This window comes from Prionailurus viverrinus, chromosome B1 (genome assembly GCF_022837055.1).
Source record: "Prionailurus viverrinus isolate Anna chromosome B1, UM_Priviv_1.0, whole genome shotgun sequence".
Classification (NCBI taxonomy): domain Eukaryota; kingdom Metazoa; phylum Chordata; class Mammalia; order Carnivora; family Felidae; genus Prionailurus; species Prionailurus viverrinus.
Window position 1 is genome coordinate 44,419,492 of NC_062564.1, and position 14,498 is coordinate 44,433,989.

The 14,498-nt window shown below is 36.0% G+C and overlaps 1 protein-coding gene across 6 annotated transcripts in view; it reads left to right on the plus strand.

Annotated features, from left to right (window-relative positions):
• Positions 1-14,498, plus strand: part of NSD3 (nuclear receptor binding SET domain protein 3) — a 119,747-nt gene that overhangs the window by 43,752 nt on the left and 61,497 nt on the right. For all 6 annotated transcript variants that reach the window (XM_047855238.1, XM_047855242.1, XM_047855243.1 and 3 more), the window contains exons 2-4: positions 2,425-3,143; positions 11,959-12,030; positions 12,638-12,800. In XM_047855238.1, coding sequence (XP_047711194.1) covers positions 2,469-3,143; positions 11,959-12,030; positions 12,638-12,800 — 910 coding nt within the window. In that variant the 5' untranslated portion in view covers positions 2,425-2,468. The remainder of the gene's footprint in view (positions 1-2,424; positions 3,144-11,958; positions 12,031-12,637; positions 12,801-14,498) is intronic.

Consider the following 14,498-nt stretch of genomic DNA (forward strand, 5'->3'; position numbering starts at 1 on the left):
TCATTTAACCTCTCTGTGCCTCTATTTCCCCATCTGTAATGGGAACTAACCTGAAGGTTTTGGGGAGGATTGAATGTAGTACTGTATGGAAAGCAATTAGAATGGTTCCTGGCACATAAGAAGTGCTATTTAAGTGTTAGTGGTGGTTATTATAGAACAGTTTGTTGTTATTTTGGCAGTGATCAAAGAAGAAAGTACGTGAACAAGAGATTTTGATCCTCTCAGAACTTACAGCTGAGAGAAGTGGAAGGGTGTCGTGGTAAACATAATGGGCTGTAGAGTTATATTTACTTAGATTCATATAGTAATTCTGCCCCCTTTGCTTTATGGTTTCAGCAAACCACCAAATCCCTCTGAAGCTCAGTTTCTTTGCCTATGAACCAGGAGTCAATGTCTATCCTACAGAGTTGTTATGAGGATTAAATGAGATAATGTATAAAGTGCTTGACCCAGAGTAGATGCTAAAAAATGAGAGAGTTGTCTAACACCCCCGGTCCCCTGCCATACTGGTATAGAGTGGTATGGGCAGTTTGATTTCCTCTATGCTCTCTTTCTCTTTGCTTGCAATTATAGAACTTCTAAATTTCTTTCCATTTGTTAACAGAGTAAACAGCACCTGTTTAATTGGATATACCTTGAAAAGTGTATTGTCAGCTATCCTTTCCCTCTTCCTTTGCTGTTTTGGGTTATATGCTTTATTATTATGGCAAATCCTACTAGAATCAAGATGGTAGACATTATTAATTGGTCATAGAATTGGCTGGACTATAGCCTCAAAATCCTTCTTCAGGATAAGAAGCTAAAATCAGCTCATCAGACTCAATACAGTAGAGAAATCCTCTCTGCCTTAGAGCTTTCTAGAAGAAATGTTTATGGGATTATCAAACTAATATCTGAGCTGTCCATTAATCCTCTCTCAAGATATGGGCTTGTCAAACTTTATGACAAAACAGAGTGGTTGTAGAGCATTTCCTGACAGATGTGCTTATCTGTATTACAACATTGTTACACAATATGAGCATCTTTAGGCACCTTCCAGACAGGGTGCAATAATCTTAAGAGCAACTACAATGCAAAGATTGTAATGCAGTGACCCAACTAAGTGTGCATCGGAATCAGCTGGAATGTGGGCTTAAAACAGACATGCTGTAGGCCTCCCCCGAGGTTTATTGAATCAGATTCATCAGTAAATAGACCTTGACATGTGCATTTTGTAAAACTACCCCAGATGATTCTATTTATGCCGCTGGTTAAAAACAACTCAAATACTGTCAAGAATGTTAGGGAATCAGCTATCCTCATATACTACTGGTATGAGGGTGAATTGATATATAGCACAGCCTATAGAACTGTTTTGCAGTATCTATCAAAATTTCAAACTTTCCAATAGGAATACATACGTGCACAAAGATCTAGTTTCAAGAAAGTTCCCTGTTGTATAATATCAAACAATTGTGAGCAACTAAGTGATTGTCAGTACACAGATGGTTAAGTACATGAGTTAAATACCACAAGGAAACTATGTAAAGAATAAGGTATACATGAAACATATACATGCCAAGGTAGAAAGATATCTAGGATATATTGTTAAGTTGAATAAGCAAGTTACAGAATAAACCCTATTTTTAAAATTTTATATCTAAATATAGAGAGAAAGATTTGGAAGAATACTCACCAAAGTATTTACAGTGGTTATCCATGACAGAAGAATGGGAATGATGGAGGAGGGAGGCATAAACCTTTCTACTTTTGTATTTAAAATATTTGCTGGGAACATGGGTGGCTCAGTCGGTGAAGCATCTGACTTGAGCTCAGGTCGTGATCTCACAGTCTGTGAGTTTGATCCCTACTGACAGCTCAGAGCCTGGAGCCTGCTTCGGATTGTGGGTCTCCCTTTCTGTCCCTCCCCCACTCAGGCTTTGTCTCTCTCTGTCTCCCAAAAATGAATAAATGTTAAAAAAATTATTTTAAATGTGTGCAATAAGATTTTGTTATTTTTGTAATGATAAAGAGAACCACTGGGCAAAACATGAATGATTTAAAGGAAGCTTGTATGGAACCTAATTTATATGTGTCAAAACATTGCTTACTTTGCAAATACCAATTTTAACCTGAGACTTAAATTTCTAACTTGGGAAACATAAAGGAATGCAAAACAATTTTGGATGTTTGCTAAGAGGATAAAATTTTGTTACTGAAATTGTGAAAGTAATTGAGAGTTTCAAATAGATAAACATTTAAGGTAAAAGGCATTTACCTTGTATCAGAATTATATTGGCTACTTGTTTTAAAAATCCTTAGTGCTTGTGTATATCTGGATATGGCAATTCAGTACAGGATATTGTAGTGACTTTTTTTTCAATTGATAAGCCTCTAGCCTGTGGGGATATTAACACCTTTTAATCTCCTCTTTTAAAACTTTAGGCCCGATGAGAGAAAGGGAAAGTTAAGGATGCTGGAGCAGAACAATGGATTTCTCTTTCTCTTTCATGCAAGGGATCATGGGAAACACAATTCAGCAACCACCTCAACTCATTGACTCCGCCAACATCCGTCAGGAGGATGCCTTTGATAACAACAGTGACATTGTTGAAGATGGTGGCCAGACACCATATGAAGCTACCTTGCAGCAAGGCTTTCAGTATCCACCTACAACAGAAGATCTTCCTCCACTCACAAATGGCTATCCACCATCGATCAGCATGTATGAAACTCAAACCAAATACCAGTCATATAATCAGTATCCCAATGGGTCAGCCAATGGCTTTGGTGCAGTTAGAAACTTTAGCCCCACTGACTATTACCATTCAGAAATTCCAAACACAAGACCACATGAAATTCTGGAAAAACCTTCTCCTCCACAGCCACCACCTCCTCCTTCGGTACCACAAACTGTGATTCCAAAGAAGACTGGCTCACCTGAAATTAAACTAAAAATAACCAAAACTATCCAGAATGGCAGGGAATTGTTTGAGTCTTCCCTTTGTGGAGACCTTTTAAATGAAGTACAGGCAAGTGAGCACACAAAATCAAAGCATGAAAGCAGAAAGGAAAAGAGGAAAAAAAGCAACAAGCATGACTCATCTAGATCTGAAGAGCGCAAGTCACACAAAATCCCCAAATTAGAACCAGAGGAACAAAATGTAAGTTGAAACATTTGAAAAATTTTGTAACCTTTCAGATTTACTGGAAGTCCAAGAAATATTTTTCAGTTTTTATCTCTTCAAATATAAATATTCCTGATAACTTCTTTCTTCTAATCCCTGGCAAGGAACTTGGGATGTTATTATAGGTGCTAAGAAATTTTTTGAATAAATGAATGGACATCATTAGAGGGAAGAAATATTTTTAAGACATCAGACACTAAGAATCTTGCTGCTTATGTTTCTTTGTCTAATAGCTTCACTTATTTCTATTTGCTTATAATAAACTCCTGGTTTCTAAAGATGAAGAAAGGCAGAGAAGATGGTTAATTATATTGGTTTTCTTTATTTTGAACTAACTTTTCCCCGGAGAGCTTAGATTTAAACACTCATTACCATTGTATTTGCTACAAAATAATGTGAATAGAGGAACTCTTTGTATTAAAATCAGAGTTAGTATTCATATATATTAAAACTTTAGGTGGACTGTATGTTAACTAAAATTGAAATAAAATCTTCAGGTGGAATTTTTATAAAAGTCATTCTTCATAGGTAACTTAAGATGCATGCTGCCAATTTTTTAAAATATCTCTGAGGTTTCAGTATGAATTTACTTAATAATAGGTATGTAACAGATCAATCCTAGCTTGAATGAAGAGTTTTTAGTTACTATTCTAATACATGGTATGAATTGAAGACATTTCCCAGACATTGATTTGAGAAGAAATAGATATTTTTATAATACTAGTCTGCTTTTCTGTCTGATCTGGTATGCCTGAATAAGTTAATTTATTATCTTCTGTTTAAAGAAATGTTTACTTCATACCAACTCACCTTTCCCTCAGTAGCTGGGTTCCAGTACTTCATTCAACTCAAATGTGATCATTTTCTAGAGTAAAAGGCCACACTGATTCTAGACTCTCATGAGTCCCGGTGTAATATTTCAGTTTTTCTCATTTTTCTATAGTTTTATTTATTCATTTAACAATACTGTTTAAGTATCTACTCTTAAAGTAGGGCAAGGAATGAAAGTAAAGATGCCTACTTCCAGGTTGCTTATATTCTAGTAAGAGGAGCCAGAAAATACATGCATACATATGTACATACATTCAAACATACGTATAGTATAGTTTGTATAGTATAGTATAGTAGTATAGTATAGTATAGTTTAGGTAGTATTAAGTGCTGTAAAAAAAATAAAACTGGGTAATGAGATAAAGAGTAATTAGAGACACTTTAGCTATTCTGGTGTCTTAGTTCTGCATTTGTAAAATGAAGGCTTTGTAACTAAGTGTTTTCTGAAATGCCTAAATTTCTGAAATCATTTCTTAAATGCCTCACCCCTTGAACTTAGCTCACATAGTATCTTATACAGACTGTATAAGTAATGCCAAGTGAGCACACATTGAGCACATCAATTACTTCATTAAGTAAATGAATAAACGGAAGGAGAAAAGTTAACTTTTTGCATTCCAGATGCATTCACTGTAGCATTTTTTCCCTAGACCTACAGTGAAAAGGTGTGTGATACACTGTGACCCTTGGGAATCACAAAAATGCATAAAACCTGAATTTGGTTAAAACCAGAGCTAAAGCTTAGTTCCTGAGAACTGTTTTGTTGGCCCATCTTGCTTTTGCTCTAGACAATCTGGCAGATAGGAGAATGTCCAATTTTACTTACTGGGCTAGACTTTTTACCTCTTTTGACAAGGTACATTAAAAATATATTTCAAAATAGAAACAGGTCTGGAAACATTTAGAGGCAGGATAAGACAATCTGCTTACTTTTTATATCCTTTTTATTTTATTGGAATCTAGGAAAATTGAGTGCAATGATATTTCTAATAGTCCCTTTATAATGAGATTTTAAGTTTGTTTGTTTTTTTTTTAATTTATTTTGAGAGAGAGAGAGAGAGCAGGGGAGGGGCAGAGAGAGGGAGAGAGAATCCCAAGCAGGCTCCACACCATCAGCATGGAGCCCGACATGGGGCTCAAACTCATGAACCGTGAGATCATGACTTGAGCCAAAACCAAGAGTTGAAAGCTTAACCTACCGAGTCACCCAGGCGCTCCTAACAGTGAGATTTTAAAGCCCATTCTGTCTTTGTTGGATATGTGCTATGCCTAGCTCTTTGTATCACTTAAACCTTGAGTTAATTGTTATATCCAAGGATTCAAATGATTAGATAGAATTTAAAAGTTTTAGTTCATTTTGTTTTTGGTAAATCATGTGGGGCATAGTTTAATATGTCATTATTTAGGATCTTACAGTATCTTGAGGTAAAAGAATATCAATTTGACTGAAGGTATAGATGTAGTATTGATTGCACTAAATATTACCAAGACCATTGCCTGAAAGTTGAGTTTTTGGTGAAAATCCAGGTTTTCCTTCCCCTCCCCCATCCTTTTTGTCCTTGCCCCCTTTCCCTCTCCCCCAATGTTTCTCTCCCTCTTTCTCTTTGTTACTCTCCCTTCACTCCTCCCTTTTCTTCTAAAGAGAAAAATGAGAAGATCTTGTTAGTTGAATTTTGATTAATTAAAATTTATCACACATAGGGGACAGAGCTAAAGAAGTGGGCACCATTAAAGTTGTACTCCATTCTGATAATAGAACTTTAAAGCTAGAGCCTCCCAAGACTCCTGTGAGTGTCATGCTTCACTAAACTATGCAGATGACCAGTAATGTGCACAAAATGATTGGTTTTGTAACTTTGCTTTCTTTTTTTTTTTTTATTATTAGGTTTCCTTAACTTGAACAACATTTATTTTGTTTCCCTTAGGATAGTTTTCGTGTTTTAATTTCTGACACCGTTGTGCCTCCTCGTTGTTACTAAGGGTCCAAGCACTTGGTGTTTAGCATCGTAGAGGCCTTAGAAATCAAAGGGAAGGCCAAGTGAGAGTCTGCTGATGCAACTGGACAGCTCCCCTCCCCAGATGCTTTAGGGAAGCATAATGAGAACTGAGTGCTTGGAGGAAAAGTTTGAAAATGTCCTTAAGCTGGATTTGTTTTTATATGTATTTTTGTTCCCTAAAAACCCAGTCATAAGTTCTTTTTTGAGCAGTCTCATTTAAAGTAATCCTTAATGATTTCACTCACTACTTTTTTCTTTTTTTCTTGGTATTTGATCTATAAGTATCTCCTCCCAGTTCTGGGCTGTTTGGCCTTCTAAAGAGTGGCTGTTACTTGGAACGACCTAAGTATATCTTCTCAACAATAAAATGTGTCCAAACATCTAGGCAGCAGGAGACCTGAGATCACTACTGAAATTGTATGTTCTGTAAAGCTGGTGGAGCTGTTTTCCCTCCTGTCAAATTAGAAACATGTGAAAATGTTTCTGCATGTCTTCCTCCCTGGCAGGTGTAATGCCTCAGGCATGTGAGCTTAGGCCCTATTCAAACATTGGTCTTCCACCAGCACCTCAGTGGGCTTATCCACTAAGACTAGTCTCATTAACTCTTAGCTTGCCATTTTCATTTATAAAAAGCCAAATAGCTTCCGGTCCCCTCAGCACTAAGTTAGCGCTTATATTTGGTTCTCTAGCCTCAGAGTATTAGGTCTTAAAATTCTTAGAAACTGTTTAAGTGCAAAATGTTCTTTTGTACAGATGTTTTAATGTTTAAGGTTATGACCTTAAATAGTTATTTAGAAAGTAATACAGAAAGATGCACAAACAATTTACTGCCTTTGAATTTTTCTTTCCACCTTAAATGTTGACATAAATTTTGGGTTTTTTAAAAGAATGTGATTTTGCTTAATGTTTTGAAAATTATTAGGGATTAGGAATTCTAGATTTGATGCATATTATTCATTTTAATAAATCTCTTGGGTTTTAATAGAAGTACTAGACCAAATTCTTTAAAAAGGAGTATTTTGGATAATGTAATTTTATTTTAGCTGTTTTCTTAACATTTTTTTTCCTGTTTAAGAAACTTCTTGTTATTTTTTCCTGGAATATAGGTCTTTCCATATGGAATCAACTAATAATGTAAAAAAGAGGTATATACCCATAAAATCAAAAATTTAAAACTAAGGAGAGCTAACTCACTGTCATCTTTTTCTCAGAGTCTCTCTTCCTAACGCAACACTGTTAGTACCAAAAGGTATTTCTTGTCCTTACTTGATTTAAATCTCTTTTAAGCTTATCTATCCTTTGAACAACTAATGGAAAATGGATATTATACCCAGAAGTATTTTATCTGTTGGCATTTTCTGACTCATTTTTCTTGACTCCTAAGCATTTGACTTCCAGTGACCATTTTGTCTTCAAAACTTCCCTTAATTGGTGTTTGTGATACTATGCTGTTTATCTTCTTACCCTTTTTTTTGAGCTCAAATCGTAGATCTCTAAATGCCTACTAGATATTTCTATTTTGCCCATGTATTAGCATATCTTGCAATGTATATTTCCTTTTCATCATTTCAGCATCCTTATTTGACTTTCTTATTTTTCTTTCTTTTATATAGTCTTGAAAGCTTAGAATAAATCTTTTTTAATAAATTTTTTTTTCAACGTTTATTTATTTTTGGGACAGAGAGAGACAGAGCATGAACGGGCAAGGGGCAGAGAGAGAGGGAGACACAGAATCGGAAACAGGCTCCAGGCTCTGAGCCATCAGCCCAGAGCCTGACGCGGGGCTCGAGCTCACGGACCGCGAGATCGTGACCTGGCTGACGTCGGACGCTTAACCGACTGCGCCACCCAGGCGCCCCTTAGAATAAATCTTAAGCTTGCTTCTCTCCCTTGCCATTGTTTTCCTTTTAAAATGGCTGTATAAACAATTTTAGTTCTGTGAAAGTGATTTTAACAGTGTTTCAAGCTAGCCTGAAATTGAAAAGCGAGCATTCTGGAACAAACCAAAACAATCAAAAAAAGATAAGGCATTTGAGGGGCGCCTGCGTGGCTCAGTCAGTTGAGCGTCCGACTTCGGCTCAGGTCATGATCTCACGGTCTGTGGGTTCGAGCCCCATGTCGGGCTCTGTGCTGACAGCTCAGAGCCTGGAGCCTGCTTCTGATCCTGGGTCTCTCTCCCCCACTCTCACTTTGTCTCACTCTGTCTCTCAAAAAAAAAATAAATGTAAAAAAAAAATTTTTTTTTAAAAGATAAGGCATTTGAATAATAAACAGTTTTGAAGGAACTCCTGTCTTTAATCCAGAAAGGGAAGAATGTTAATGGGCTTCAGACCAGTTCTTACAATAATAGTAGGATTTTGTTGTGTGGCAAAGATGAGTCACTTCTTATCTGTCTGCCCTCAAAAGGAGTCACAGAGATCCCTTACACCCAGACATCATGAAGAGTGAGTGTGCGGAGGAGGACAACTCACTTTCTTAGCGACATATGTGCTTCCTCAAGCAGTCTTGTCTTCCTGCAGTAGCTGAAGAATGAGAAGTTAAGGTGAAGGCTTAAGCTGTATCTGTAGATTGAAGTGAAGCTACTGAAAGGGACTATGCAAATGTGGACAGTATTTCCAAACTGCTTTATTATTATACCAGTGATCAGGAAGACAGTTTCCACTTGAACACAGATTTTTCTTTCCTTGCTCAATGAGTGTGTCCTATTGGATTATGTGGTACCACCACAGACACATCTCACAGCGAATTTTGTGCCCATTGACAAGTTGCCACTACCTTTTTTCACCTGGGCTGTTTTCAGTAACCTAATTAAACATTCTGCTTCTCCTCTTGCTTCTATTTTCCCCATAATAGTTAACATGATCTTTAATGCATAAAGTGGTGTGTGTTACTTCTCTACCTAATCCTCTTCAGTAGCTTTTTACTGCACTTAAGATAAAACATTTGAATATACTTATGAGGCCCTCATAATGTACCCTGTCTCCCCTCTCTCATCATGTAACCTCTCTCTCCTTTGGGCAATTAAGTCAGTTGTAATGGCCTTCCTACCATTACAATTTCCTACCATGAAATTTCTACCTTTTTTTTCTAAATTAAAAAAAAATTTTTTTTAATGTTTTTATTTATTTTTGAGAGAGAGAGAGAGAGAGAGAGAGAGAGAGACTGAGTGCAAGCAGGGGGAGGAGCAGAGAGAGAGACACACAGAATCTGAAGCAGGCTCCAGGCTCTGAGCTGTCAGCACAGAGCCGGACGTGGGGCTTGAACTCATGAACCACAAGATAATGACCTAAGCCGAAGTCGGACGTTCAACCGACTGAGCCACCCAGGCACCCCTCTTAAATTTTTTTAATGTTTACTTTTGAGAGAGAAAGAGAGAGACACACACACACACACAGAAACAGAGCATGAGTGGGGGAAGTACAGAGAAAGAGGAAGACACAGAATCTGAAGCAGTGTCCAGGCTCTGAGCTGTCAGCATAGAGTGTGATGTAGGGCTCAAATTCATGAACAATGAGATCCTGACCTAAGCCGAAGTTGGAGGCTTAACTGACTGAGCACCCAGACCCCCTGAAATTTCTACCTTTTTAAATCCCAGGAACTGCACACATGCCATGACTTCATTCTGGAATGTTCTTCCCACTTTTTACTAGACTATTCATCCTTTGATTCTCAGATTACAATTTACTTTTTCAGAAAGGCCTTTCTTGACCTTCATATTTAAGGATGCACCCCCCCTTTATTTCTCTTCATACATTTACATTGTATAAGTGTATGTTTTTATTTGTTTAGTGTCTGTCCTACCCAACTGTAAGCTCTTTGAGGTGATGGATCAAATCTATTAGTTTCATCATTGCATACCCACCTTCTAGAACAGTGCCTGGAAATTCATAGGCAGTGTTGAGTAAATGACTGATACTTGGAGTTTAGGGTATTAGTCTGGCTTATCATTTCCTTGTAGTTAAAAATCTTTCTACAATTTTTTATTTAATAAAACTTTATTTTTACTGGTATTACAACAGTGTCCTGAATTAATTGACAATTTTAAGTAGCTTCTAGAATTACTCATATTTTTAAATTGGAACTAAGACCTAATTTGATACATACATCTTTCTTTATGCCATCTAAATTAAATTCTGTTCTTTGACAAGTGAGAAGTTTTTTAAATATCTTTTTTTTTTAATTTTTTTTTAACATTTATTTATTTTTGAAACAGAGAGAGAGAGAGCATGAACAGGAGAGGGGCAGAGAGAGAGGGAGACACAGAATTGGAAGCAGGCTCCAGGCTCTGAGCTGTCAGCACAGAGCCCGATGTGGGGCTCGAACCCACGGACTGCGAGATCATGACCTGAGCCAAAGTCGGACACTTAACCAACTGAGCCACCCAGGCGCCTCTTAAATATCTTTTTAATTATAAAAGTAATATGCTTTATACAGAAAGTACCAATAACACAAAAATATAGATCTGCCTGGAGCACCTGGGTGGCTCAGTGGGTTACATGTCCGACTCTTGGTTTCAGCTCAGGTCATGATCTCATCATTCTGAGAGTTCGAGCCTCAGGCTCAGTGGTGACAGTGCAGAGCCTGCTTGGGATTCTCTGTCTCCCCATCTCTGTGCTCCTCCTCCATTCACACTGTCTCCGTCTCTCTTAAAATAAATAAATAAACTTAAAATATATATATATAGATAGATCTTCCTTCACCATTTCCCTGATCTCATTCCCCAAAGATAACTACTTTTATCAATTTGATATAAAATGTATCAAATACTTTTCAAGGCATATACAGACTATTTTAAAATAAAAAGTTGGAAGATGTTGATAGATATGTAGATTACTGACATGGAATAGTGCTATACTTACTATCCTCTGCTTAGATTTTCTCATTTTGTTTTCTGTAAATAGTTCCCTAAAATATAATTGCTCGATTGAAGAGGGACATATTTTGAAGTTTGATAGATATTTCCAAATTGTCTTCCCTAAGGGTTCCAGAAAAATAATTTTTAAGTAACCTATTTGTGGATTTTATGATTAGAAAAATAATGTTTATCATAGACAATTTGACAAATACAGAAAAGCACACCAAAAAAAATCACTTTTTCCATCACCTGGTGGTATTCTAGTTTTTCTTTCTGTGTACTTAGAAAAAATTATTTTTCCAAGATTGGAATCATACTATACAGATTGGTTTGCGATTTGCTCTTTTCAAAAAATGTTATATTATTTTCCCATGTCCATATATATATATATATATATATATATATATATTTTTTTTTTTAAAGATCTTATTTTTAAGTAATCTCTACACCCAACATAGGGCTCAAACTCACAACCCCAATATCAAGAATCACATGCTTCACTAACTGAGCCATCCAGGCACCTCTTCCATGTCATTTTAAAATTCATTTATATTTCTTCGCTATCTAGTTATAATGTATTTAACTAATTTATGTTACTAGACATTTAGATTGTTTTCTAATTTGCTTTTATAAATAGGACTGGTGTGCATATCTGTGTGTGTGTATATATTTATACCTCTCCACGCATTTTCAACATACATATGTATTTAGAAGTGGAACTTCTGGAACAGAGTCTTAAAATTTAAGGCTTTTCATTCATGCCAGATTGCTCTCCAGGAAAATTCCAAGTTATATCTTACTAGCAATCTCAGAGTACTCATTTTTCTGCACCCTGTTAGGTCTAAATAAATAAATACATAAATAAAATAAACAAATTAAGTTTTGGAAGTGATGAAATAAGAAATCAGAGATACAGCTATGGTGTGGAATAGACCATGAATGTTAAGACATCGTGCACTGCATATGTTGTATTCTTACTACCTACATTATCCAGTTAATAAATGTCCTTTATTCTCTTTGTGATTTAGTTTTGATTCTTTTTTGTGTATGTCACTATTCTTTGGTTGGCTGCCATTTTATTTTTTTTAATCTATACCTTTTCACCTAGAGACCAAATGAGAGGATTGACACTGTGTCAGAAAAACCAAGAGACGATCCAGTACTAAAAGAGGAACCCCCGGTGAGTTGTTATATTGAATACTGTCTAATCAAGTATGGTGTGAGAAGGTGAAAGCAGGGTGATTAAAATATAACACATGTTTACACATATTATTATAGTTCCAAACTTCTGGATTTCCGAAATTATACTGAAATAAATCTTGGAGCTGGTTTAAGAGGTAGATACTTTCAGTGAATTATTCTCCTTTTCAAAACTATGACCACTTTTTCTTATCAAAGTATAATCAACATGTAGCATTGTATTAGTTTCAGGTGTACAACATATTGATTTGATATGTGTATACATTGCAAAATTATCACCTCAATATGTGTAATTACCATCTGTCACCATACAAAGTTACAAAAATATTTTTATGACACCTTTTTAATGGATTATGTGAATTCTCAAGGTCTCTTATCGATAAGACATAAAGAATATCAGTCCTATTTTCAATATTTGGAGTGAAGCTTATTGTTTTCCTTCTCTTCCTTTTTGCTAGTTATGGATAGGTATCAGGGAAAATATAATTGAAGATAAATTTTACTAGGTTAACATGTTTAATGTACTTGTACATAATGTCTTTTTTTAACTTTGTCTGCTAATGAAGTTTTATGACCTTTTCCTGTAGGTTCAGCCAATATTATCTTCTGTTCCAACAACAGAAGTGTCAGCTGGTGTTAAGTTCCAGGTTGGCGATCTTGTTTGGTCTAAGGTGGGAACCTATCCTTGGTGGCCTTGCATGGTTTCAAGTGATCCCCAGCTCGAGGTTCATACCAAAATTAACACAAGAGGTAACTAAAGGCATAAATAGATATTAAATAAAAGGTGGGGGGGGGGATTGAATCTTAAATATTGTATATAAGAGTGTGCACATAATACAATCTGACACCAAAATATCAGGGCTTTTTTATGTTTATTTTTGAGAGACAGAGACAGAGACAGAGCACAAGTGGGGAAGAAGAGAGTGAGGGAGACACAGAATCTGAAGCAGGCTCCAGGCCCGAGCTATCAGCACAGAGCCCCACACAGGGCTTGAACTCACCGACTGTGAGATCATGACCTGAGCTGAAATCGAATGCTTAACCAACTGAGCCACCCAGGTGCCCCCAAAATATCAGTTTTTAATTACTAGTGATAGAATTCTGGTCATCTTAATGGGCAGAAAGCCTCTACACCTGAGACAGTCCTTGTTTTCCCTTTTACCACTCTGCATTTTATAATTTCTTCGTGCTGCTTCTTTAAAAAACCTTTATCTGACTGACCTCTCATATGAATTCCAAAAGAAAGCAGATGGGTAAGTAATAAGATGTCTTATATGGGGGAAAAAAAAAAGATGTCTTATATGAGCTTAGTGGGCATTTGGGCCATGCTTTCTCGCTGTACGTTTTATTTCATCATTGACTACTATGGATAGTAATTTTTTACCCACACAGTGTTTTCAATCCTGATGAAATTTTCACAATGCTTTTTTTGCCTCCTTCAATCCATTTTTTAATCTGTAAATTTACTGAGACATCCTTATAAATTCAATACAACATAGACGTACAGCTTGAATCTAGCTATTTAGCATAGAATCCTACCTTAGGAATATTAATGTTAAGAAAAAGATGTTTTCTAACTTTTCTCCATTTCTTTTCATGGGTTTGACCAAAACATGTTGACTAGATTATTGGGATTCTAGAATTTGGAATGGACTTGCTTAGTCAGAGGAAGGTTTGAGCTTGGAATTTATTTCTGGATATTTGTTTTGTGAACTCTTGTTACATGTTGAGTTCCTTATTGTTTGTGACAACTCTGCACCTATTTTTCTCTTTAAAATTTCTTTCTTGCTTCCTGTTCATTGTTATGAAAAGAAAAAATGTCTACATAAGTCTTGTAATTCAGATTTGTGACAAGATCAGCCATATCTATAACTTTTGTGCTACATAGCCAGTAATCTGCCCTGGTACAGGAGGTAATTATCTGTCATTATAACCTGCTAATTAAAGGTTGGGTAACTGGAAGCATCAATGGAGCAGACGTAAAAAAACAAAAACAAAAAAAACCAGCATTGTGGAATGTCTACTTTTGTGGAGGGCACTATGTTAAGCATTTCTCTTATGTATTTTATGCAGTCCACATAGCAGCAACACTATGAAGTAGGTACTATTATTATCCTTATGTTTTGAATAAGTAAATAGAGTTTCAGAGAGACATATCCAGAACCTCCACTCTTAAACATACTGTGTATTGAAAGGAAAGTTAATTGAATTCACCTAGTCATAATTTACCAAGGTTGGAGGAAGGCAGTCAGTACTAGTTCTTTCATTTATTACTTATTACTCAGAGTGTTGGACTAGTAATCTCTGAAATACCTTGAAGGTTTAATAATCTATGATTTTATGAATGGGAGAAGAAAGGGACAAGGATTTCCCAAAAGGAGCAAGCTGCCTTCTTTTTTTAAAAGTTTTATTTTAATTCCAGTTAACATACAGTGTTATATTAGTTTC